Source organism: Meleagris gallopavo, chromosome 1, assembly GCF_000146605.3.
Source record: "Meleagris gallopavo isolate NT-WF06-2002-E0010 breed Aviagen turkey brand Nicholas breeding stock chromosome 1, Turkey_5.1, whole genome shotgun sequence".
NCBI classification, from domain to species: domain Eukaryota; kingdom Metazoa; phylum Chordata; class Aves; order Galliformes; family Phasianidae; genus Meleagris; species Meleagris gallopavo.
Genome location: NC_015011.2, coordinates 25,199,612 through 25,227,454, shown reverse-complemented (window position 1 = coordinate 25,227,454; position 27,843 = coordinate 25,199,612). Strand labels below are relative to the sequence as shown.

General features: G+C 36.0%; 1 protein-coding gene across 1 annotated transcript in view; it reads left to right on the top strand.

Annotated features, from left to right (window-relative positions):
* The window catches only part of FOXP2 (forkhead box P2), a 338,892-nt gene that overhangs the window by 306,660 nt on the left and 4,389 nt on the right, over positions 1–27,843 (top strand). Inside the window, exons 13-17 of the mRNA XM_010706777.3 lie at positions 568–644; positions 784–885; positions 3,320–3,441; positions 4,785–4,854; positions 5,707–5,870. Of these exons, the coding sequence (XP_010705079.1) occupies positions 568–644; positions 784–885; positions 3,320–3,441; positions 4,785–4,854; positions 5,707–5,870 (535 nt within the window). The remainder of the gene's footprint in view (positions 1–567; positions 645–783; positions 886–3,319; positions 3,442–4,784; positions 4,855–5,706; positions 5,871–27,843) is intronic.

The window sequence follows — 27,843 nt, the reverse complement described above, 5'->3', positions numbered from 1 at the left end:
AAGAAAAGAAAACTGAAAGGAAAACAAGGTCTGAAACTGTCTTCTCTTAGTGTAAGATATTAATATATAAAAAGGTTTGGTATTAGTGAGAACATATACCGCTTTAGCTGTCATCAGACTGTACTAACCATATTTAATTCTGCATTAGTGTGTTAGTCTCCCGTTTATCTGCTAGCCAGAGAAAAATTTCACAAAGGAATATTTTACGTAGCTGGGGAAAAAAATAGGGCAGGGAAGGAGGTGGCTGACTGACGCTGTACAACCACATGAAAAAAAAGCACTCAGACTGTAAGTTTTAAAAGGGTCTTGCTGCTGGAAGCATGCTGGATGTCTGGGTGCACCCCTCGTAGCATGCACTGAACTGACTGGGGCATGCTTCATTTGCACTTCTACATCAAGGAGCACAGAAAAGACCTCAGTGTAATTTGACTGTGGCCCTTTGTGTGCTCCTGAGTAAACAGTTCCTTTGAAATTTGTGAACATGTAGCAAACAATGTCATCAATCGTTCCGTACAATGCAGAATACCCGTAAGATTAATGTCCAGTTTATATGGTTTTATTTTACAGAAATTGCCCCAAACTATGAATTTTATAAAAATGCAGATGTCAGACCTCCATTTACTTATGCAACTCTCATAAGGCAGGTAAGTAGAGAGAAAATTAAGTTTCCTTGATTAAATTAAGATTCATTAATGCTTAAAGTAAGGCTTGGTTGAGAAAGTGTCATCCAGCCTAGTTAGTAAACCATTATTTTATGTCACTATGTATCTTGTCTCATTTCAGGCTATCATGGAATCGAGTGACAGGCAGTTAACACTTAATGAAATTTACAGCTGGTTTACACGGACATTTGCTTACTTCAGGCGTAATGCAGCAACTTGGAAGGTAACTTCTTTGCCAGCAGTTTAAAGATGCCTCGCTTAGTTCCTTACAGATAGCACAAGGAACATTTATTTACATGACATAAGCAGATTAGTATCTGCTTCCCCTCTTTTTAACCTGCCTCTTGAATGGAATGAATTCCCTCTCTCAAAATGACAAGTGAAAGAATAATTTTGCCTCTGATATAGTTTTCTAATTTGGTGCAATTAATAGCTGAGGCTTGGCAGAGAAATGAGGGCCTGACACACTAATTACAGTGTGAGCACTCAATCATCAACACCTTTGTTAGTCGCACTATATTACTTTTTCTCTTGCATATTATTGGCTAATTAGTTTGAAAAATGTCTGTTTGCCTTGTGCAACAAATGGAGGCTGTAGGTTTTGTCTTGGTCTGTGCCTTTTGTACACATCATACCTCATCATACAGACTGAAGCTGCCACAGGAGTGAGGGCCATGGCTACTCAGCTGGAACTAAAAGAAAGTAAAGTGAATATTATCCTGTCAGAACATAAATGCAGTTTATTTACTTAGACAAAAGGGTTCATCTATATCCCTGTCCAAACAACTTCATTGTCTGGATCCTACAAGGAGCTAAAAAAATGTTAGTTTTGTGCATCTATTTTTGGAAAAAGAGCAACGTCTGGAAAGATAAGGGCACTCAGCACAGACTAAGTGAACTGTTTTATTTTCATTTCAAAAAGCAGTCAGAAACATCAATTAGCCACAAGCCATTTGGTACAAAAGGGGGAAAATGTTTGTAGCTGAGAAGAATAGAGGCAGCAAAGCACTCATCAGCATACTAAGAATTTTAGACTGAGAGATATGCTAAAGTGAATTAATTTGGATTTAAAATGCAAATTAATCTGGCGAGCGATTACAGATATATGGGTGTGAAGCTCAGAATGCTTTTAATTTACAAAATGTTTAGATGTTATTAGTTGCTACCGTGCGTGGTACTGTACTGTAAATGAATGTAATTGTTTTATTTATGCATGGTTACTTGATATGTATTTTATAAGATGAAAATGTCAGAGGTAATCTGTAGAAAATATGGTTTAGAGCTTTTTCAATAAGTAATATTTATGTTTAAGATTTACGTTTTCTTTTGTTACTCATTAGAGAATGTAGTGAATGCTCCGTCATTTGATTTACTGAAAGAAATTTTAAAAGAAATGAAAGGTGATTTAATATCTTAGCTTGGTCTCATCTCCACAGCTCGGGGATCCAGCAAAACTCATTCTGAACAGCTTATTAGTTCTAACTATATCGCATGCATAATAAAACTGCTCATTTGCTCATTAATATTAAAATTATCATATTCAGAGCCATGGGCATTAAGATCAATCAAATCCTTGGATTTCAGGTCAGATGCTAGATCTGCTTATGCTCCCCCTTCCTTTTTTTTTTTTATTTTAAGAATTCTTTTCTTAAAGCAAGCCAGAAGCTTGTCTTTGTGCAAATAGAAAGAAATCTTCATCAAAATTACTTTGTTTTATATTCACAAAATAAGAATTAGGTCATCACTGGCTGTACTTGATAGCTATATGCCAGTTTACCTTGACAGGAAGAAATATTTGCTTAGATTTATAATTTGATTTATGGAAAATACTCAAAGTAAATTATGCTGTCTGCTCTATATTTATTATAGTTTAAATTTTAAGAATGACTTAATTTGATTTAAAAATGTTAATTTTGAGTAATTACTCCAATACAAAGCAGCCAACAACATCTGTTTGCACAATTGCGGCAAAGAAAATGTACAGTCAGGTTATAGGAAAGACTTCCAATTCAATTTCTCTGTCACGGTATAAAAAAAAAGAAAAAGAACTTTAGTGAGAAAATCTTTTTAAAAAGCCTAAGTATGTTCTATTGTGCAGGGAGAGTATTGCAAAGTAACTTGCATATGTCATCTAATAATACAGAATAAACAAACTCTGTCATTTCGTTATTATAGGGATGAAAAGAATGCCTTTGAGCTTATTTGCATAAAGCTTTGTGCAAAATTAACACTTGTCACTGTAGCCTTTTTAGCATTTTAATACCTCAAGCAGGACTGGTTCCTTTGGACATTTCAACCATCCCCAAGTGCTTGATCAGGGACACAACAGAGCTGACCTAATTGTTCTGGCATTTTCAAAGATACTGTAATTTGTACAGATATTGCAATTTAGACCAGTTCAATGAAAGGAAGGTTTTGACACAGCTATTATTAAAATAGCTTGGAAGGTTCTGTTATCACAAAGTTCAAACTGCAGATTCCAGTAATTTGTAAGTTTGGGGTTTACAATATTATACATATTTTGCATTTAATACTTAAACTAAATTGAGATTTTCACGATGATTTAGAATAAGAAGATTAACAAAGTATACTGCATAGGCTGCCTTCTTAAATTGTATTAATTTTACTACCTTTTCCCCCTTTTGTGTCTGATTTAGAATGCAGTGCGTCATAATCTTAGCCTGCACAAGTGTTTTGTTCGAGTAGAAAATGTTAAAGGAGCAGTATGGACAGTGGATGAAGTAGAGTACCAGAAGCGAAGGTCACAAAAGATAACGGGGTACGTTGGTGGTTGGTTTTGTTCAACTGAGTTGTTCTGTAATTCTGTAACCTGAGTGAGTCCTCTGTGTACTACAACCTGACAGACAAAGCGAGCACTTATGTGGAGAATATGTAGCAAGCTAATAGCTATGCTGGTGCATTCTCTTCAGTGAGCTAACATTTCTTTCGTGGGGTTTTTTGTTTTGTTTTGCTTTTTATAAATGCTGTTTTCTGTACAGTCTTGCCTGCCTGACTTTCCCATATAGTTTGCTGCAGAGGAAAGCGATAATGGTTTTGTTTTTTTCAGTGTATTTCACCATATGTTTGTCATTTTAATTCCATCCACCATAAGTTCTACTATATATTAAAAATAGTCCTGTGTACATATGTTGCCCATGTGTTGGAGTTTCATACACGCTTGTTTTCACTGTAAACCTTTGACAGAAGTAGGGAGTCGTTCAAGGTCATTTTGCAATATAGGTATCATACACTATAGTACTGACCTCAGAAATATCTTCTTGATGAGGGTAGTATTCATGAGAAGCCTTCACAGGAGGACCTTTGGCATGCTTACTGCCCTACTTTCAAATTAATCCCATGTCACTATGACTGGTTCTGGATGCTTTTTATTCCTTTAGAGTATATAATTAGTTCTGATAAAACCACTCAGAATACCAAAGGTGCAGAGAGGAAAGCTGGAGGTTTTTCTTTGCAGGAAGGTATTCTCTTTCTGTAATGGATCTGTTTGTAAACAGCCACCCAGCTGACCTCTGGGTTCCTCTGAGACCTCCGTTTTATTGAAAACATAATTTTATGGTGATACAGCATACGGTATTTCCAATCCATTTCAAATACAGTGTGTTTGATCTGATGGGATGCTAACTGATCCACTGTATCGCACATTTACTGTTATTTATATGTTGTTGTGCCCTCCCCCTTCTTTGGAAGTGAGGAGAAACATCTTTTTGTTCAGAACATTAGAGGAGCTGTATGTAATGCATTCGGGTGTGTATCAGTGTTAGTTCAGAAAACCAAAACCAAATGACACAACAAGCTGAGGCAGGTGTTCTACAAAGTTTAAAGCTATCTCTGTCAGATTCTTTCAGCAAGTTCAGAACCTTGTCACCATGGCCCTGCTCTTGGAGCAGATTTTCACGTGGGTCTAATTACTGCAAAGCGCTTGCTTTTCTGATACCAGTAAATCGCTGTGCTCTGCCAGGTTGAGCCCCTTCATCCACAACTTCATTTCATTTTTCCTTCTAAAATTCATGTTTTTTGAGCTGAAAAACCAATCCATTAACCCAGCGAGCCAGCCAGGATGTGTGCTTGTGTTTTAAACTTTGAAAAATTGTTTATTTTCAGAAGCCCAACATTAGTGAAAAACATACCCACCAGCTTAGGCTATGGAGCAGCTCTTAATGCAAGCTTGCAGGTAAAAACAAAACAAAACAAAAAACACAGCTAAATTATTCTTTCTTTGCATATGTTAATATGAAGTATCTTATTTCTTTTATTTCTTGATATATTATGATATAAAGTAACTTACTTTTATGTTTATGTCAATGTTATGGTCAACCTAAGTAGTTGGGTTTATCTTCCAAGTTAGTTGTGTTACCTAGCACTGCAAGAAGTACTTGTTCTTATTCATGCTACTTTTGATGTGGAGAAGCAAGAAGGACACCCTGTGGCAAAATCTGGAACACTCAGTTTTGCTGCAAATGTTAGATTGATAGAAGCTTTTGCAAATGCATGTGGATATGCATTAATATTTATCCAAGCTGTCATAAATGATTTCACATCCTAGTGTTGGGGAACATGGTGCTCATGGCAAAAACTTTAAAGTTTAATTATAATATATAATTTTTATGCAGAAGAGGCAAATGTCAGGACTTTTTTATTTTGAGTTAAGTTCTGGTCATTTTTTAAAGTATAGCAGCTGCCTGCATTATAAAGGAACCATACATTGTGTGGAAGGGCATAGGGGTTAAGCGTAATTCAAAGTCAGATAATGATGTAAAACTAGAAAAGTGCTATGAATATCAGAGCATAGTTAATAATGGAAAATAATGAAACCTATGTAAGAGAAGTAGTAAACCGGAAATGGAGATTCTGTTACAATCTGAATATGAAAATGGCTGGAAAATGCACAAAATCCTTCTGACCTCCTCTACAGCTACCAAAAATGAGCTGCTTTGTGTATGTACATTTGTAAATGAGTGAACATGTAAAGGTGGTTTCTACGTGTGAGAACTGAGAATTTTATTTTTATTCTTCATTTTGCTAGGCTGCACTGGCAGAGAGTAGTTTACCATTGCTTAGTAACCCAGGATTGATAAATAACGCATCCAGTGGCTTACTTCAGGCAGTCCATGAAGATCTCAATGGCTCGCTGGATCACATTGACAGTAATGGAAACAGCAGCCCGGGCTGCTCTCCTCAGCCTCACATGTAAGTGCGGTTAGTGTTCTTCCAAGAAAAGAATGCCTTAGTCTAAGACCTGATAATATTTAAAAGTGCTTTGAAATGAGGGTAAGTAAAACATCTGGAACTGAATGTTTGAAACTAAACATTTATATCAAAGCATTTATGTTGATACTTCTTCATTTACTCTGTAGTAAGATTCGTTTTAAGCTTTTCTATTTGTTTTTCAAACCTCTTCAACTTGCTCGCAAGCATTATATGTGATGGAAAGCTGGTCTCTGTTGTCATTTTCACAGCTTGGTTTATAAGGTACGGTCAGAATGTGCATGTTGGCATTAGTTGTAATTTTTAACTGTGAGTCTCTAAACCATTTATGAACTGTAGTGGAGATATTGCCCATTTACATAAACCGTAAAATGCAAAGTTTAACTGTTGCCCACAGTTTACATAGAAGCCAGTAAAGTGTAACTTTTTGCCTGTCTTATAAATCAGTGTAATTACATATTCAAGTTTAATTACTGGTGCGTCTGTATTGGCAAGGTTTATATGTTATATTTTATGCAAGACTACGATTCCTATTAATATTTAGCAGCTAACTATATCATTAATTACTCTAAAATCTTTCCCCTACCATCTTTTTAATGGAGCTGAGAGAGTGGAAGTATTAAAAATTGATGTATTGTGGATTTCAGAAATGTGTCTGAAGCTTTAGAAATGCCTGGCCTTAATCAGTGGTGTCAAACGTGGCAGTTTCTTGTTTACTAAATAGTAAAACATGTATCTTGGAGGTATTGTTTCCCAGGTTATTTATATAATAATTAGCAGTGTGATATCTAAGTAGAGTTAGGTTCAAGTTTAATGTAGGATGATTTTTAATGTGTGCATACAGTTATGGTCTATTCTTAAAGTAGCTGATCTGATCTGCCTTTTTTCATTCCGTTTTCTCTCCCATTTTTAATGTTGATTTTAATTTCTGGAGTGGGATATTTAGAAGTAACAGTAATTGAGACCAAACTCTCCTTTTACTCACTCTCTGATGCGTGGAGAATCTATTTTGATCTGACCTTTTTTAAGGGAAGCGTATTGCCGAGCTTTTCTTCTTTTGTTTGGCATGTTAATATATCTGTGATCATATGGAAGTGTTTATTGTCAAGCATTTAATTGTTCTATTGCACATTTATTCTATTCGCTTTTGAAAATAATACACTGTGAACATTAATGTATTTTATCAGGTTCCAAACCATTACTTTTTCAAAATGGAAAAATTTGTCTTTTGGAAGTGTCTTTAGATGTATTAAATAATACAAAAGAAGTAATAAAACTTGAAGTAGAAAGAACATGAATATATGCTCTTGAGAGTCACACTACTCTAAAACAAGTAAAGTGAGCAATCAGACAAAAGTTTTTATATCCCATGCTTTATGCTATCAACCATGCAGTGGGTAGCTTGAGGCCTTTTACTTTTAGCAGTTCTCCTGAGTATGCTAATGCTCTCTTCCTGTATAAAATGCCAAGACAATAAAACTTTAAAGAGCAAACAAGAGTTAGATCATGTGTGTTAAAAACAGCTATTTTACAGAGAAGAATGACACTTGCTATTAAAGTTGTTTTGTAAGTGTTTGGCAGAGATGTTTACATATCATGTGTTCTGTCTGGCATTCCTCTGGATAAACTGAGATATCTATGCATATGATTATGTAGATATGGCTGCATTTATAGTTGTGTTTATAGCTAAAATACTGCATATATTGTAGCAATTCTTGCCTATGAAAAAAGCAAATAACTTGAGTTACACCCCAACTCAAGCTTTTGTTTTCCTCTCTCATTTCTATGATATGTCATTTGTCAAAACTAGCAATTTCAGGACTTGCTGTAATGACTCTTTTGAAAATTATGTCTATATGTTGCTTAGTTCTTGATGGATTGAAGGAAGAGAATGCAAATGTACCAAGATACCACTGGCGAAGGAAGCTATGCTCCTTAGAATTGTACTGAATACAGTGATACCACATAAATATGTGGCAATGGAACTTACTTATCTTGGTACATTTATATTATTATTTTTGTAAGATATATTTTTTTTATAATAAAGATTACACATGCAAGTGCAATAGGCAGTATTTGCATGCTTCAAACGTGACAACACTATCAAAGAAATTCATTTCTGTTGCTGTAATCCTATAACTATAGGATTGCTATAGATGAGGAAATTTTTCCAATCTTTGAATTTGTACCTGGTTCTTTACATCTGGTTTTCAAAAACAGCTTAGTGAGAGTAGTTACAGCAATCAACTTTCCATCTGTGGGTGGATGTCTTAATAACGGTGAGTGAATCTGCTTTCTTAGAAGATAGTTCCTGATCACTGGCAGAGAAAGGCAGCAGGAATAAAAACTCAGCTAAATGTTTAACATCTAAATGATTGAGGGTAATGAATCCCAGTCAGTGTATTTAGGGCAGTGATACTCGAAAAGCTTTCCAGTTTTTACTTTGGGTAATTATATATAATATGTTCCATTTCTTATACTTCTTGAACAGTTAAAAATACTGAGGTAGACCTGAGTTTTAGGTGATCATTGTAACTATGGCTTGGTAGTTAGGACATCTTGTGAGTTAGTAATTCCATACAGCATCTGAAATTTTATGCTGCATGACTCACGGTTTGCATTTCCAGTCTGATGAAAGTTTATAATTCCATGGTACAGTTTGCAGCATATCACTGGTAGAATCTCAAATTCTGGATTTAATTTCTGTGTTGCATTAAAAATACAAGTTTTGTCTTTGATTAATCTTCAAATCTAATTCCTGACAGCTCAATGTTAGGTGGACATCAAGTATTCCCTTCTTCAATGAGGAAGTATGTTACTTATTGTGAACATAGACTGTTCAAAATTCCAGTTTTCTCTAATACCAGTTGTCAGCAATCAATTTTGAACAATTTTTGTTTAAATCAATACTTAATGCCATTTTTTGCTTCATTTTTGGAGCTATCAGCAAGGACCAGGGTGGCAGAGTACTAACAGAGCATCTAGAGTATCTCCAGTCCACACAATCGTATTTTGGCAAGTGCATACAGGTGCAATTTCTTTTCACTTCACCCCCTCCCCCCCCCAAAAAAAAAAGTCAAAAATGGGAACTGCTAAGCTGTTAAGGAAAAAAAAAAGAAATTAGTCATTAGAAACCTTGGAAAATTTTACACTGAGAAAATGCAGTCTCAAGGTAGAGAACAGTGATGTTACTGTCATATAAATATATCACTCTGTTAAAACTCACTGCAGCTCATTCAGTAAGGAGTGGGAGGACTTAGCAAAGGAGTTAAGGAAGTAAAATATCCTACTGATGAGGTTTAGTGGTAGAGGCCTGTTTCCATGCTATATGAGGGTGTAGACTGATGACAGTGCAACTGACCTCTTATTCTCAATTGAATTACAAAAATAATATCTTTTTTTAACAGCAAATTCCAGAATTGTAGAGGTAGTTGATTTTATTTTCTTAATGTACTTAAAAAGTACAGTGAAAAGGAGAGATAAGTCTTAGAAGAGTCACTTCTTAAAATGGAAGTTCATATAACCTCACCTTGCATGAGACTCTATATTCATTCATTCTGTAGAGTACTGAACTCTGCAGAGTCCTACAGGACTGGAATTGTTTTGAAGCCAAATGTCCCATGGTCTTTAAAGCTGTTTTTAGAAAACATTACATCAGGTTGTGAGAAAGGAGAACTATTGTCCAAATGAACAAGAATAAGAGTCAATCTGAGATGAATTAGAAAATGAACTTATCCAGTGTTGTGTTGGAGCACATCCAGAGGAGGACCACAAAAATGATCGAAGGGATGGAACACTTCTCCTACAAGTGCAAGATGACTGGGGCTGTTCAGCCTGGAGAAGAGAAGGCTGTGAGGTGGCCTGATAGTGATCTTTCAGTATCTAAAGGGGAGCTACAGGAAAGAAGGGAACAGACTCTTAAGCAGGATCTGTGGCGACAGAACAAGGGGAAATGGTTTCAAGCTTACAAAGAGTAGATATAGGTTGGATATAAGGAAAAAGCCTTTTACAATGATGGTGGTGAGGCACTGGAGCAGGTTGTCCAGAGATGTGGTTGATGCCCTGTCCCTGGAGACTTTCAAGGCAAGGCTGGATCAGGCCCTGGGCAACCTGATTTAACTGTGCCTGTCCCCGTTCATTTCAGAGTTGGACTAGATGACTTTTAAAGTTCCCTCCCAACTCTAAGGATTCTGTGATTCTATGATCCCCAGTTCTGTCTATGAAGTGATGAGTTCCAGTCATCTGTGGTTTCAGTTACCTTTTCCTTTGTATTCTGTGGTCATTCCCAACTCTTTTCCTTTACCTTTCCCACTCCTGCCCTTACTAGATTGTTTCTCTTTGCAGTTCTATCTGCATAATCATCAAACTTTCTTTTTTTTTTCTTCAAACTTTTTTATCTTTAAATTTTATTCCCAGAGGCAAATATGATTATTCTGCTGTAAGATCATTCACTTTTGAGGTGCTTCAGTTTGAAAGCATTCCATTGTCAGGTCGTTCCCATATCTGATTATTCCAGTCCCCCACTGTTAAGCTTTCACACCACTTACAGTAGGTTACCTATCATTCCAGTTTTAATCCCTTTCATTCCCTTGTTTCTTTAACTTCATAATGTTCCAGTCCCCTGTCTTTCCTTTTCCTTTTTCTTTTTTGGTTTTCATCACATTATCCCATTTCATGATCTCTTTGCATTTACCTTGGAGGCTTGTTCTGTTCTAGGAGACTGCTATGATCCAACTCTCTTGTTCATTGTGTAAGACTTACACTTCTTACATAAGTCAAGAAAATAAACTCTCAAAACACATCAATTAAAAGGGGTATAATAAGCATTTTTAAATAGGTGAGAAGCATGTAATTGAACCAATGAATGTAATAGCAATTGCAGTATTTCCAGGTATCTTTGTTCATCAAAAATGTTTCACCTGACCACGTGATATTTTAATGCCTGCTTAATTTAATTTCACACATTTTTATTCATAAATCTTAAGAAATAAAGGTGATAGACAAAAAGACTTTGACAGCGATTGATTTTTATTTTTATGAGGAAAGAGTAACAGCTGAGAAGCATTGGATCTTAAAGGTTACAGCTTTTGTCTGAGTGTCTTCCCATTGAAAGAAGCTCCATTGTGAGAATAATTTTGCCTTTGCCTAATGCTGGAAAGCAACCCAAAGTGACAGGCTAGAACAGCAGAACAGCACGTTATTATCTTGTTTTATTACTGTTTGGTTGGTTTTTTGTTTTTGTTTGATCTTTACTGATTTTATGGATCATACATTCTGAACTCTTGACTTGTGACTGTGCCTCCCAGTAATTCATACAGAGCCAATCATGTGTAGGTGGTACTGGAAATATGTGTGTGTGTGTTCAGTGGTGTTCAGATTCATAGTATCTTTTGCTATTCCTATGGACATAGGTTTTCACTTGAACGTTTTCCTAAATATTTATTTTCTCCTTTTTTTTGATTTTACATTACTTTTCAATCCATTTTTGTTTTACATTTTGCTTCAGTTCATCAGTTTTCTTACATTTCAGTACCGATGTTCCAGTACTTTATCATTTCCTCCTTAGCTTCTTAAATGTTACATGTCTTACTTTGGATCAGTAGTCACTATTTCTTCTTTACATTATTCCAACCTCAATTGTTGCACTTTTACAGTTCATTCCCAATGCTCTTGACAAAAAGATCACTCCAGAGATACAGTGCCTTCAACTGAAAAGTGTCAGATCCCCATAGCATGTCTTGTAGAAGTTGGTAGGCTCCAGTAGGTTTCACAAACTCTTTGGAAGCTGTCATTGCTGAAAACTTTGTGGCACTGCTGCCATGAATTCTCGGCATATGGATGGGCAAAGTATTTATGCTTTTTACATAACAAATATGCATTAGAGAAGGCAGCACCTTAAACACTGCTGCAGCTGTTAAAAACGTACAGTTGGCAACAAAATTTCTCATTAATGTGGTTGTATAGCAATCCTGAATTTAGTTCATAAGAGATTCTTGCCTTTGTACAACATAAAAGCTGAGATGAAAGTGCCATTTACATGCCATTTTAGAAATATACTGTTTAGTTTTTAATTTTATCCACTTTGTATTGTTGTATTTGGATTTAGAATAACTAACATTATAAGCCAAAGTTTTTTTGGACTCTCTAGATAATAGACATGTGTCCACACTGTCTTTACATTTACATATCATGTAAGCAGACAAATAAAAACATACAGTTGTATCCAGTCGGTCATGTTTTATCAGTTCAGCAAGGGTTTAAATAGTGATCCATAAAGTCAAGCAAAGATTCACTGAAAAATCAAGAATGTTACACTGGATAATATTTATTATTTGACTATTATTTAGTCTTTAGCAACACACAGATGTTAGGACTAAAAATTTATATACAGTTTTTTTGTTCGATTGTTTTTTGTAAGGAGTTTATAGAAAGTCTTCATCTCCATGAGAAATCCTGTGTAGAACCAGTTGAAGTAAGCAAATCTCAAAATGATGTAAGGCCTGATTATACCTAGTAAAGTCCACATACAAAGGCAGATTACACAATATTCTGGCAAACTGCAGTTGGCAAAATATGATTTTCCCGTCCAACAGTAGGCTGTGATTTAAAACAGTGCTGGAAATACATATATGTAGTGTGGACCCCTGTGTAGCCTCTGTTAGGCATATAGTTGTAGTATTCCTCAGGTTTTTTGACTGCGTTCTCTAACATTAAAGTATTTCTTAAACTAGGCTGAACAAATTCAGTAGTCTTCATCTTTTACCAAGACTAGGTTCATTTTTTTCACTATACCCATTAGTGACTGTTTAATGATGTTGCAGAACCTCTCACTAACCTTTTTCTAAGACATTCATAAGCTTACAGTTGAGTTGGATAAGGAGAAGTGTATCTTTGATATAGTATTATGTTGTGAGAGTAGTACTCTTAGGATCTTTTGGCAAATAGATTTTTTTTTTGTTCCCTCCCTGTTTTCCATCTTTTCTTCATTCCTTGCAAATTTGGCATTATCAGACATCACACAGAGATGAAAAATGTTCTCTGAGCTTTTATCTTTTGTTCTAAGAACACAGGAAATAAGATTCTTGTTGTATACAGCCATGTGTACACAATTTCTCTCATACTTCATCTCAAATTTGAAAGCCATTGCAGAACTTCATTCCTTTGATGACTGTAAGCCATATTTGCATTTGCAGACTAAATATATTTGGATTTAGTTTAACTAATACGTGATCTAGCTCATGTAGTCATTCTTACTCTTCCTGTTTATTGTTACAATGTGTTAGAGCAAGCACACTGTGAACTTTGAGTCTTTGTTTTGGTAGGCAATGCAACCTCATTCTGACATTATAGGCTGTCCGTTTTCCTCATTCTACTAGTGGCTGTTCTGTAAAACTGGTTCTATTTTCATGCACAGATATTAACAGACTTGTTTAAAGTATTCCAGGCATAGTTATTTACAGTGAAACATTACAATATTTTCTTACATCATTACGGGAAAAAAATATACTGGCTTTTTAGCTAGTAATTGAACTGTTTAATTTTGAAAAATATGTTCTGATTTAGTTTGAATACAAACTGTATGTTATACTGCTGTTACACCACTGTCCTCATTTGGAATTGCATCTAGCTTTGTTTTGAGAAGTGTTTGATAGAATGCCAGTTGGCATTAGACTGACCTTATGGTTTCACACAGTTATAGTGAAACCATGACTGGTCACTGTGAAATTACCTTGAGACGAGACTGTGTGGGCTTTTTTATTCATGTAATAATGAAAGAAATGGTTATGCTTTTGTACCCACCTGGTATTGCTGGAATTGCAATCAAAAATATGTATAATTTCATTTTGTAGATATCTACAGATGTAGCAATGAACAAGGTATTGCACTGTGTATAGTTCATTAAGTAGAGAATGTTCCAGCAGATTCCACTGTGAAGCAGAAGTCTGCATTAAACACAGGCCAAAGTATGATGCTGAGGCAGGATGTATTAACCAAGACCCTTTGATATCTCAAATATCTCCTAATTAGCTCAATCTACAGGCATAATATATTTGTTTTTTCTTGCTGAGACCATGTGGATATAAGATATTCTTCAAATGTGTTTATCTTCACATCCAAATATTAAATTCGTAATTGCGTAAAAGTGGGATACGTGATGCAAAAGCAGTCATGAGTGTAAGTATGAGATGGTGATGATGGTAAAGGCAGTCATTCATAAGTAAAGTATCTAGAAATAGTAGCTAATGACCAAATGAATATGTACTGATAAAGGTATGTGCTTGTGAAAGCATGTTAAGAGGAATGTTGTATGTAAACATAATCTCTTATCCTTTAACCAGTTCTTCTGGTAAGACCTCAAGGGAAGAACACTGTGGACAACAAACTTCCCAAATGGTATGGCAGATATATATATATTTTTTTTTAAAGAGAGAAACAAGAGTGATCAAAGAAAACTCATGGCTAACAGTCGGGGTAACCAGTCTGTGTATCCTGATCCAGGTATACTCAAAGCATATAGGTAGGCTTCCAGGTTGGAACCATGTCAAATGCCTCACAGAATAGCTATAGTGGCAGATAAGGCATCAGGCTCTTGATTTCTTGGACACATCATCTAATTGTATGCTGAGCCTAGCTTTGTTCTTCAAGAGGTAATGAGATCAGTGGCAACCCCTGCCATCTTCTAGCTGTAAAATGTTCTCCCCACTCGTTGACTGTGCTAATATAGTAAAGAGATTGATTTTTTGCTGAACACTGAGGAGGCACCAAAACTATTAGCTTTGATACCTGAGGAGAGAGAAACTGAGTGGAGAAATAAGTCTTCAAAAAGCTTTTGCAAAGAAGATGGGAATAGCCTTGTCTGCTGGGACTGGGACGAGAACATTTAGATAAGAGAGAGACAGACTAGCCACTAAGGAAAAAAAAAAAACAACAACTCTGACTACAAGATTAATAAATGCTGATAGGTATAACCAGTACAGAGAGACTAGGGAACCACTGATAATGTAGGCTTCTAGGACTGAATCAGAGAAGCATCTCTCAGAAGTGGTTTAGGTATAAATCATCCTATTTTGGGGTAGGCGGAAGGGATGAAGAGATTGTTATCTCTTGAGATCCCTTCCAACTCTGTTTTCTTTTTTCATTCTTATGATAAATCTGAAAAAAATGAAATTTTTTTCATGTATGCCATTTCTTATGAGAGGCTGTCTGAAATTGTCCGAGTCCATTTACTCTGTAATTTGGAACAGCTGTCAGACCTAAGTATCTTTAAGCATTCTTACTTTTAAGATTGAATGAACCCTGACCTTAAAGAAAAATATATAGTGAGCGTAAGATTTAAGTAACATCAGAAATGTCAGATAGGACAATGCAGGCAGTCCTACATAGTTGAGTTTGACCCATTTGCCCCTGCTGGGTGTGATGTGTAGGTCCATTTGTGAAATGCTGCCATTGGTTATTTGGCAGAAGACAAACGGAAGAGCTGGCCGTTCTCCAGATTTGTCCTAGACAGCAGTTCAAGTCCTAGCTCTTACACACTGAAAAAACTAAATGCTTCTCAAGAAACTTATCATGTGAAAAGGAATCATTTTGGTTATATCCTGCTGAAAATTTTGAAACGGTACTCATCAAGCATACCTCTGAAACATCATTTTCGATGAATACAAAATGAGTGTTACAAGCCTAGATGTAAGTGTAATGCTATTTAATCCCTTGCTGCTGCATCACAATAAAATTTTCAGGTAGCACTGCGGAGAAAGGTTGGTGATTAGCTTATCAAAACTCGCAGAAGTATGATGGAAATGTTAGTAAAAAGATATTACATTCAACTTTGTTGTCACATACAGTAAGCTCAGTGTTTTTCAAGATTTGTTAATGTAAATTATTTACATATAAAGAAATAGAAAAAAAGTTTATGTAGCCTGTAGGTATATTTTGATATATAAAAACACTTATAGTGTAATCCAAATTGTCAGATTTTTCTGGATCACTGAATAGCTTTCCAGATGTTGCACAGACAATGTTTGCTTGCTCTGTTCACTGCGTAACATTTAGATATCTAGTTGTTGCTAGTCAGCTTCTGTGGAAAGAGTGCAATTTTTAAAATTTCACAGCAATTAGATAGCACAGAGCGTTTCACATCAGTAGCCTCTTCTTATATTTTGTTCTTTTCAGACTTGCTTCTTCTGGATGGTTATTCAGCAACCCAAAAAATATTAAAACATTCAGATCTGTAGTACTTTGTCATTTTGCTTTCAAAAAACTGTGTTCTTTCCTCCTAATCATTTTCTTCGTTGAGCATGTTGACTTTTGAAGTTTGTTCAACATATAGTTAAGTGTTTGAAAGAATCTTTAGAGGCCTGAACCCTAAGCTAATTTCTAGTCAAGTTTCTACTTTTTGTGGTTCTTGAAAGAGAAAACACCTTTCTTCAGGTACATAAGGGAGCAAGCCAATGTCAAGCCTGAAAATTTTAGTAACAATCACTAGGATTAGAAAATATACATAAAGATCATTTCTCTTATCAGAACTTGATTCCTAAAAATCCTGATCTTGTAACAGCTAATAGCACATGAATTTTGTGTCTTATTTGAAAAGGAGATATATTGTTAATATATCAGTTTTCCAGTAAGATTCTTTCTTCACAGTTCAAAGATTTCATGTCATTACATTAGCAGTTAGTATTATTAACATTCATAGCTGATATCAACGCAGATAGGATATACTTATTTATTGCCGTGGCATTTTCTTGCCAAGTTAAAAAATAAAAAGTCCATGAAGACGTATTCAATTTGTTATCAGTTTCATAATCTAATAAATCTGTTTCCATTAACTGCTTTTAATCAAAGATTATTATTAGATTTTTATTTTTATCCCTTCAGAGGAAATTAAATTGTCATGTGAGCATCAACAAATCTGTCAATTGTTTTCTGTATTCTCCACAAATTTGTCTGCACAAAGCTACTTTTTTTTTTTTGTTACAAAGAAAGAGAAGAGTCATGTTTTACTTTTAAATTTTCAGCACTTTTTTTCAAATTGAACTCACTATTATAAGACTGGGTTTCTTCAATTACTTGTTTTGCATGTTTTCCATTTCCTTCTCATCTGCCAATGTCTACATATGAATTTTGCTTAGAACAGAAACTGCAAGTTCTAGTTGTCTCTAATTTCAGTGAAGTAGTCTGCATTCTGATGTGCTTGGTCAGGGATAAACTAGCAGGGATAGTGCTATTGAGCATAGCACTATCTCCAATCATTTTAGGAATGAATTTATTAGTGTTTTGTAGATAAGCAGCACAAAATGGTCCCTGAGTTAGTAAGAGACTCTGATACAGAAAAGAAAAAGGAGAGGTTTGTTCGTAATCTTCGTGAATTAATGGCTGGCTTGCTTCTGTGGTGTAAGGATCAATATTTGTTAAAACATTTTCCTATAGGGTAATGGCAGGTGGCATATCAGAATTCTGAAATGCTTGTATATTTTAATCCTATTAAATAGTATTGTCTGAATGAAAAGTTTCAAAACTTCTCTTTAGTGTTAGCCCCTTGCATTTTTAACATGAGGAGGAATTAGTATTGGGATAACTGTACTGATAAAATTATGATAAAAGATTAAATATCACCCGTATTAAATTGGGTGAGCTTAATTATGAGTAAGGATGAAATCAGAGTGTTTGCTTTTTTCCCCATGTTTCACCTATCTCCATACTTCTAGCATATCAATGTTATTTATATATCCAAACTACTGATCTTATGTGTTGACTTTAGTGGCAGCTAAATTAAATCAATTCAGAGCACTCCTACCATCTTTTATGTTTCTTTCTGGAAATATGTATACAATGCCATAGGTCACCTTTGTTGTTCCTTCTAGATTCTGCAATTATTGTTCTTGAGATAAGTGAATAATAGCTACAAGGTGGTCACTTGCATATACTACTTGAAGTAATGTCCCAGCCCAACTTACTCTCCTGGTTAGTCTAACATACTAATTTGGGACTTCTTAAGCAGAGGTGTCACTGAAGAATTCATAAAAAACTTACATTTCTTGCACAGTTAAGTATGTACATAAAGGGTAATATATTTCTCTTGGTTTTCTCAGCATTAAATTTATCTGACATAGGTTGTCAACTTTCTTAGTTTTTCATAGTTAACTTTTAGATATTACTAATGTATATTGTGTTATTACCTCTGTTTATATATTCTTTTGAGGATATTAATAACTACATTCAAAATGTAAATCAAATGTGGGATCTTAGAGGATTCTCGATTAGCCTACATCCCAATTGAGAAGTAATCTTTTTACCTTCCTTTGTCCAGCTGGTTTTATTATTGACAAAACTGTAGTATTAGTAAGGGTTAGATGTTTGAGGTTTCTTACAGAAATTTACAATTTAACATACCTTAATCAAGTCTCCTTGTTCACTGTTGTATTACATGCAGAAACCTCAAATTAGTGGCCTTATATATAATGGTTATTCCGCCTCATTTGTCTGGATGAGAAATATGTGGTTCAGTATGTGTATCTCTTTTGGTTACTCCATCTTCTCCTCAAGCATTCTGTCAAATGTATTGCATATTTCACTTACAGCAGCTGTGAGTAAACTTCACAAGTGAAATCTTGCCACTAATCAAGTCAAGGGGAATTTTGCTGTTGATGTAAATCACAGAATAACAGAACGACCCAGGTTGGAAGGGACCTCAAGGGTCATGAATCTCCAACCCTCTGCTACTGGCAGGGCTACCAACCTTCCCATTTAATACTAGACCAGGCTGCCCAGGGCCCTACCCAACCTGGCCTTGAACGCCACCAGGGATGGCGCAAATGAAATCATATAATCGTAGAATGGTTTGGGTTGGAAGTGATCTTTAATATCATCTAGTTCCAATTCCCCTGCTATAGACAGGAACATCTCCCACTAGACGAGATTGCTCAAAGCCACATCTAGCCTGGACCTGAACGCTTCCAGGGAGGGAGCATCCAGTTGTCCTCCAGAGATCTGGATTTAATTCCAAGAAATCATTAGTTTTCATATCTTTGGCTTTCCCTTATTTCTTTTTCTGCCTTCAGTCACTCCTAATGTCAATCTGATACTTCTTGTGATCATTTACAGCTGCAATTCTCAATTTAAGTTCACTAAAATCTTTTTCTCCAAATAAGCAGTTCTCTGAGATCCGAAATCTTTATGTAAATTTTCAAATGTATTGCAGAATCTTAGCAAAATTGCTGATGTTGAAATCTGACATCTTTTTGTCTGCAACATATGAGCAAGAAAATATTTCCTTGGTTGTGGCAGGACTAATTTGGAATGTCCTGTTAGCCAGTAAGTTTCTAAGTGATTTTTCAAAAGGTTGTGTTGTAGTTTTTTTCCCCTTGATGGAGATGTTCTCTGCTACAATATTCTCTGCTATTTATATTCCAGTAAAGTTCAAAAGGTGCAGGTAAATCGCTTTTCTTTGGAGATTTTTGGTATTAAACTGTCTTCTTAATCCATTTTACCTCTTTTTCAGACACTTTATTACTTATGGCTTATTCTTCTCTTTAGAATATCATGATGTAGTCACTTAGATCAGATTTTCAGATAACAGTGTGTATCTTCCTGCTGTCCTTCCCTCTCATATCTGAGTTACATAAGTGCTTAGAGGAACTTTTCTTTGCTGTGCTCATGCTAAATCTCCACTTCTAATTAGTAATTGTTCTTGCCTTTTACTCTTCTTCAACTTGCCACACCTAGGTAGTATATGATGGTCTCTGATTTCTCTAGAATATACTGGGACCTGTCCTGTTAGCAGCTTTAATGATCCTCTGCAGGATGGACCACCCTCTAATCAGTTTTGCAGATGACATCAAATTGGGAGAACAATGGATTTGTGTAAGAGTAGGATAGCAGTTGAGGAAGCTGGATGAGTTGAAGGACCAGACCAAGAGGAACTTTACAAGATGCAAGCCCTGCACTGGGGAGGGAAGATCCACTAGTAATAAATACTAGGATGGCGTGTCTGAGGAGGAAATCCCGGAGATGTTGACAGAGAGCAAACTGAGCATGAACCAACAGAGTGCCCTCTCAACTAACATCAGCAGCCTCCTAGGCCAGCAGCAGAGAGCCAAGAGACTGGGGTAATTGTTATCTCCTCTTGCTCAGCATTCATTAGACCACATCTGGAATACTGTGCTTGGTTTTGTCACCTCGTGCAAACAGAAGATATTAATAAACTGGAGTGAGTTAAGCATAATGCCACCATGATGACGGGTAGCAGAAGCACTTGCCCTATGAAGGGATGCTGAGGGAGCTGAACTGGACCAGCCTGGAGAAGAGGCAGCTTTTGGATGTCTATGGAAAGGCTATCAAGATAGGGCCAGGCACATTTCTGTGCAGTGTGGTGGTAAACTGAGAGACAATGAGCATAACTTAAAATGAGATACGCAGACTGGATATGGAAAGAACTTTTCCCCACAAGATCAATCAGTCAGTGAATGGGACAGTTGCCAGAGACTTTGTATAATATCCAAGAGCCAAATGCATAAAGCCCTGAATAACCAGGTCTGATCGTATAGCTGTGCCTTCTTTGGCAGGATGTTAATCTTAATATCTCCACTAGGCCTCTGATGGCCTAAATTATTCTGTGTTCCTTATTGGATTTTGTGTTACAGATATTAGTACTGTTCAGGTGCTCAACAAAGGGATGGATGTTACAGATGCTAGCAAAGTTTACATCTTTTTAGTATCAGAGTGTCAGAAAAGTTGAGAGTACAATAGAAGTTTTGGGCTGTTGTTAATAATGGGGCTTGTAATTTTTTATTTTTTTTTCCTCAAGAGGTACTCATCTGAGTTTTATCTTCAGTAATTAAAGGGAAAGCATGAAGACACCTGGATTCATTTACAGCATCTGATAAAATTTCAGCAAGGCCTAATATCAATAGGAAAGCAAGTCTTTAGTCATGCAAGCCTTCAAGGCAATAATAAATTTATCCCAACTAATTCTTACTTGTTCTTGTACTTTGACATGCCAGAGATACCTTATGACCAACGATCATTAATTCTCTTAACTCTGTCTCTTCAGTGACGAGCTAAAGAAGGCAAACTTTAGAAGCCTAATTAGTTATTCCAGCACACTTTCCTCTGCTGTCAGGAGTCCACAGGAGTACCTGCCATGCTGCCAGCTGTGGCTGTTGCCTCTCCTTTCCATCTTAATACCAAGTCAGTTCAACTCTCAACTACATCACTGTAGACTTGAATTTCTTAGTGATTAACAAGTTGTTAGATAAGAAAAAAGTATATTTTGAAAGTGGTTTTTGTGCCTCATTATCTTACTTGAGTGAAGAGAAGATTACTGCATCCCATTTTTTCTCAACTTGGCTATCGGAGGACCTGGGGCAAAAGGGCAGTTTAGAAGAGGACATCCAGAAACACCTCCTTTGGGAAACAGCTCTTCTCTGAGCATGACATTTCTACTCTTCTGGAAATACATTGTAGCTTCCAGAATGTTGTATCTTCAGTCTCTTTCTAGTGAAGTGAGGTTGTGCACCCACAGCTGTCAGACAAGTAGATGTGCTAAGAGGACCTTCCTCACCTTCTTACTTGAAACTACTGATTAGACATTATTTTATGTAGAAATAATAATGCTTCTTCAGTGTTCCAATCTATGTTATACATACATAGAGAAAGTGATTCCTGATGTTCAAGAAAAAACAATAATGGTTTCTGTGACAGTTTTACATTGCTGAACTTGTATTTAATTAGTCATCTAATATGCTTTTTTCCCTTTTTCATTATTTGGATTAGTATCTCTCAAAATGGCTGTACATATTAATGACAATAAACAGTTCGCTTCTTAAGAAAAATTATAAGCTTTTTATAATAACATGAAATTGAAAAGAGACAAATTTATTGAATAGAAGTAGATGCATGAAAATTCTGTAGGATTTAAGGATTTGTCACAAATTGCCTGTAGAGGCATAAATATTAAGAATTCCAGATTGGATAAATTGGGTTGGAAAGGAGGGCTTTGCTTTTTAAACTGCTATAGGGATATCTTGCAGAGTTGGAGTGAGGACTGGCTAGATGAGATTTTTCTGAGGAAATATTAGTCCAGGTCTTCTAGGAAAAACAGTTACTGCATTTATAATATAGTGACTGTTATTTCACCAAATAATATTTGGTGAAAAAAAATGTTTAAGACATTTTCTAAAGAAAGCTTTAAAATGTTTAGATCTGAAAGAAAAGTTTAAACTGTATTTTTCAATAGATTTAACAGGATATTAATATAGATGTCTTTGGAAAAGCAAAATGCTTCAGATAAAAAAAAAAGGTTTAAGGTATTCATCATGTACCCAGCCAAAGAAATGTAAAGAAAGATGTAGTCACTATATTCTTCATGCCTCAGTAGTTCACATGGACTCACGAAATTTCATATTTGTACAGTTTGAGGAATTTTGTAGCAGTGAATCTTTTAATTTCTTCTACCAAAGTATACACAGAGCATTTTGTGTAGCGGCATCAAAATTGCATTTGTAGTTCAGGATGCCTACAGCATGAAAGGATTGAGACCAGCGTGAGTAGTAAATAAAAATTGCAAGTGTCTACCATAAAAATTTACACTGAAAATTTAGAGTTCTATAAAAGATTTTGTGTAAATCAAACACAAGATGTACTGTGTTATTCTTCCATGTACTGAAGCACAGTCAATATTGTGGAAGTAAATATACTGGAGAAATACTACAACTTGAAGATTTTGTGCAGTCTAGCCAATTGGTTTTAAAGATGCAATGACCTAAAGTCTATCTACAGAATTGTGGGAAAAATGGGTGAAATAATATATCATTTAATTTCAGAATGGCTTATAACACTTGAGAACTATATAATTTTACATTTTTTAGAACTTTAAATATCTTAATAAATAGCAAGCAGACAAAATCCTACAAGAACTTGTTTTGTTTGAAGGGAAGTGCTCAGGTTCTCTGTGGTAAGTCAGGATTGATTGTTATAAAAGATGTTGTTTGACTTTGTGTTTTTCTCAAAGGGAAAATTGTATTTTCTATTTAAAGTCTGAGATAAACATGTGGATTTCTACTAAAGTAGTCTAAACCTTGTTTATTGTAATTATTTATATTTTGTTGCCTTGTGTTCTCACTGCTGTTTTGCTGGGTTTGGTATCCTCTTGCATTAAAACTGATGTGATGTGAAACCTCTGTAGAAAACATGCTATCCATAATTGAGAATATTGTATCAAGTATCCTTTCTCCTTGTTGACACCAGTTCAGCTCAATTTAATTAAGTAGTCATGTACTTGGTTATAGGATCTGGTTGTTTTCTTGTCAGCAACAGCACACGTTCTAATGTTTAAAAGTTGAATGCAACACTTGTTTTGTTGCCACTGCCTAGATTTTAGCAGGATTTTAGAAGCTGTTACGCTGTACAAGTTTTCCCAAGGTGGGATTGGGCTCATCTTGTGCAAAACTCGAAAGACAGCTCATCTTTCATTATGCAAAGTTCTTGTAGGCTTTAGGAGTTTGGTTTTGTCTCTAAATATTTGGAAGTTACTTTATACGGTCCTTCCTAGTAGATATCTATCTGTCAGCTACCTGTCTTTTTATCTTTCTTTTTACTTTGAAGCCATGAAGTTCTTCTCTGGCAGTCTACAGACAGTCTTGACAAGGCCTCGGTAATTGTCCGGCAACTGTTACCTGTCTCTTTGACACCTGGTAGTTGTTCCAGTTAAATGCTATAAATGATAGTGTCCTTAAGGATAGAATATATTTCTGAGAACATGAGAACTGAAAGTTATAGTTTGCCAGTTTCCGGAGGGGATAGCAGAAATCTCCTTGTAAAAGCTGTAATGCATGCTGAAAACCTTTATGACATGTGGAAGAGTGAATGTTTGAGGCAGCCACAGAGACAGAGGAACACCATGTTCTTTGAATTATGAGTGGGGGAGATATTTTCAGAGGCTCTAAAACTTATTGGAACACTTTTTATACTAGAAAAATCTCCTGTAGAGTTCAATTTTGAAAGTGTGGCATACATAAAAATTTTCTCTCAAAACAACAAATTCACCAATTTTTGAGGAGGTGACCCATGGAAATGACTCTGCTCATTTACATATTTATCTAAAACGTTTTTGAAAAAAATTGGAATCATCACACTTCATTTTTGTTACTGCTATGGACCCCTTGGTTGTTACACAGTCTTGAGTCTTTAACTCAAGTACAATTGCCAGAACTTGCTTAATAAAATGTAGCTATTTTGATCAGAACATTTCAACATGACATAGTAATAATGCTAAGAGATGCCCTCATCATTCTTTTATCCTATCAGAGATTTCACAGGGGCTGAATTTAGTTGTTCAGTGTATCTAACCTGTTCCTATAGGCCCCCAAGAATGGAGACTTCAGAGCTTCCCAAACAACCAGTGCTTTCTCTCTGTACTAATTTCTAACTCCAGTTCTGACCTGCTCTTTCTATAATCTAAGACATCTCTTTTTCAGCCTTTCTTCATATAACAGTATTTTTTAAACTGCTACCTGGATTTCCTCCAGTTACCTCATACTTGAAATCTTATCATTTTCACTGCTATGCTTGCATTACCTTCCATTTTGTTGAGATCTGGGGAGTTAATAACCACAGTCTCCCACCTCTATGTCATTAATGAAAATACTGACTAGTTATGAACCCAAGTCTGGACCATTATAGGAACTATTCTATTCTTAGTTAAAGCAAAAATTCCAATTATGTAGTAGTTTTGATCAGAAGTCAGAAATCTGTAACCTGTGACCTGTTGTTAGGCTTTATTTGAATTTGCCAAGTTATTAATGAAAAGACATTGCATATGTAAATATTTCTTCAGAATTTGTTTAAATACTCAGCACTTCACATGAGAATTAGTTCCTTAGTACACTGCTTTCATTGCATAACAAAGTGGTAGAGTAGAATTTTGAATATAAAAATGTTTTTATATATATGTATCTATTTAAAAACATATACTAGTATTTTCATACTAGTTGCATAGTAAAATGTAGCCATCACTGTGTTTTGATCATTACGTATGATAAACATCTTGGAACATGTCATACTTTTTTAAAGTTTTTGAGATGTGAATATACTGAGAATGATGGATGCTCAAATAGTGTTTTGTTCGTGGTAAAGCAAACCAACCAAGCATCTTGGCTTTGGTTTTCATAGGTATTTGGTAGGTTCATTTTTCCTCAGAACACATTACATTAGAAACGTAATTTCCTTTAAATCTCTAACCAATATACTTCAACCTGGCCCCAACTTTGATTTCAAAAAACAAATTCTGGAGTCGAGCTTCAAGAGTTTAAAAACAGTTTTTTGTTGTGCTTATGCTTCCAGAACAAAGTATGGTAGTGTCTTTCAGCAAGTTGTGCTCCTAAGGTGCAGTGATTTTTTATTATTATTATTTTTTTAATTATTATTTTATGGATGACTAAAGTGCTTGATTTTGGACTTGATTTACGGTTGAGTTTGATGAGAGTATAGTTAAATAAATGAAAATTTTTGTGTCCTGATTAATCTTAGCTATTAATTCTTCCACAGATTAGTTATCAAAATAATCTTTGAACTGTCCATACAAAAAAGAGATCCTTATTGCTCAAAAATTACAGCACAGAAGAAACCAGTATCTTAACCTATGATGCACTTTTAATGGACATTTTTTTTATCCTGCCTGTTTGTACTGTGGCTGCACTTCAACTACAGAAATGTAACAAAGAAAGCTTGGACAGTACTCTAAAGCAACTAGACTAATTTGGTAAAAAAAAAAATAAGGTCAGAATTTTTAAACATGGGAAGCATAGCAAAGAAGGAATCTGCTGCATACCTTGTTGCTCAACATTCAGCAAAGAGGGAGCAGCACAGGGGACTGAATATTGTAATCTGAAGGATCTGGAGGATCTGGAAGTGATGAGCATGGTACTGTATCGTGATTAAAAACAGTGGAGGCTTCCAACAACAAAAAAATAAAAAATAAAAATTGAACCACAGAATCCCCAAATATCCAGAGTTGAAATAGACAGGTTAGACAGGGCTTTGAGCAACTTGGTCTAGAGGAAGGTGTCCCTGCCTATAGCAGAAGGGTTAGAACTAGATGATCTTGAAGGTCTCTTCCAACCCAAACCATTCAGTGATCCTTGAGTCCAGCTCCTGCCTCCACACAAGACTGCCCAAAATTTAAACCCTATGTCTGAGAGCATTGTCTGCATTGTCTCTGAACTCAAGTAGCTCGGTGCTATGATCATTGTCCTGAGCACCCTGCTCCAGTGTCCAACCACCCTCTGGTGAAGAACATTTCCCTAACCCTCCTCTGACACAGCTCCATGCCTTTCCTTCGGGCCCTGTCTCAGTCACACGGAGCAGAGCTCAGCACTGCGCTCTGTTCCCTGTGAGGAGCTGCAGCTGCCATGAGGCCTCCCCTCAGCTCCTCTGCTCTGCACTGAGCAAACTAAGGGACTTCAGCTGCTCTTCATGTGTCTTGCCGTCTTGACCTTTCACTATCTTCCAAATGCTCCTTTGATGCTCTCTAATAGCTGTGTGTCCTTCTTGTATTGTGCACCCAAACAGCACCCAGTGCAGGAGGTGAGGCCACACAGTACAGAGAGCAGGGGACAACCCCTCCCCTCACCTGGTGGCCGTGCTGGGCCTGGTGCATTTGACCCTTTGGGCTGCCAGGGCACATTGCTGGCTTTTATTCAATTTACTGTCAACCAGAACCCTCAGATCCCTTTCCATGAAGCTGCTTTCCAGCTACTCATTCCCCCAGTGTGTACATATATCCAGATGCAGAATCCAGCACTTGCTCTTGTTAAACTTCATTGTTTAGCAGGTTGGTGATTGCCCAGCCCTCCAGTTTGTCAAGATCTCTGTGCAAGGCCTCTCTATCTTTGAGGAAGTGAACAACTCCTTCCAATTTTGTGTTGTCTGCAAACTTGCAGAGTGTATCTTCAAGTCCTGTGTCCATGTCATTGATAAAAGCACTAAGGAGAACCAGCTCTAAAATGGAACCCTATTGAGCCCTACTAGTGACTGGCCTCCAGCCTGATATAACCCCATGTATTAGAACCATTTGATCCAGACTCATTAATCAATTGTTTACCCATCACATTACCTTTATTGTCTACCTATATACTGGAGTTCAAAAGCTCCCTTAACAATATTTGGGAAAAAAAAAAAACACAAGAAAAACAAAACAACCATATCAAAAGTCTCTCAAAATTCAAGGCACTCAATTATTTGTAATGCCATAAAAAAAAGAATGAATGGGTCTTTTCCTTGTTCCAGAGAATATCATTCAAACGTTTTTCAGTGATAAAAATCATTTTTAAATGAGCCCATTTTCCCTTACATTCTATTTCCCAAAGAAGTAAAAACAAAACCACAAGTTTAGAACGAGACCAAAGCACCATGTTGCCTGTTGGTCCTAATAGCTGTATTCAAATCTGGTACTTTCTGTGCAGAGGAAGATACTGCATGATCTCAACTCCCTGTGGGGTATTTCAAGTCACAGGTGTTTGCTGGAAACATCGCAACAGTGAGGTGTAAGAAGTTAGGCTCAATTTCCATTTCTGTTTTTTTATAACAGGGTTAACTTTGCGAGGACAGTCAAAATCTGGTTTGTTTTTGAAGAACAACTGTTGTGTAGTGATGTGTTGGATACTAATCCAGATAGCAATTCAGTCATCCTTGGATAGTAATGTTGAATTTGTATTCAAGCTCTAAAGAACTAGAAATAAAACTGACTGTGTTACAGCTAACTGGTAAATATTTGTTGAGTGTACGTTGCATTCTCTGTACTTACGAGGTGGTACATATATACAGTGAGACCAGTTTTACCTTATCTCATTTGGTGAATTAAGACTTCCTCTCTTTATGTCTAATTCAGCCAAGACAAGAACCATCTTTTATATTTTTATTTGCTTTTGTAAATTTTTTTTTAATCTTTTAACATAATCTC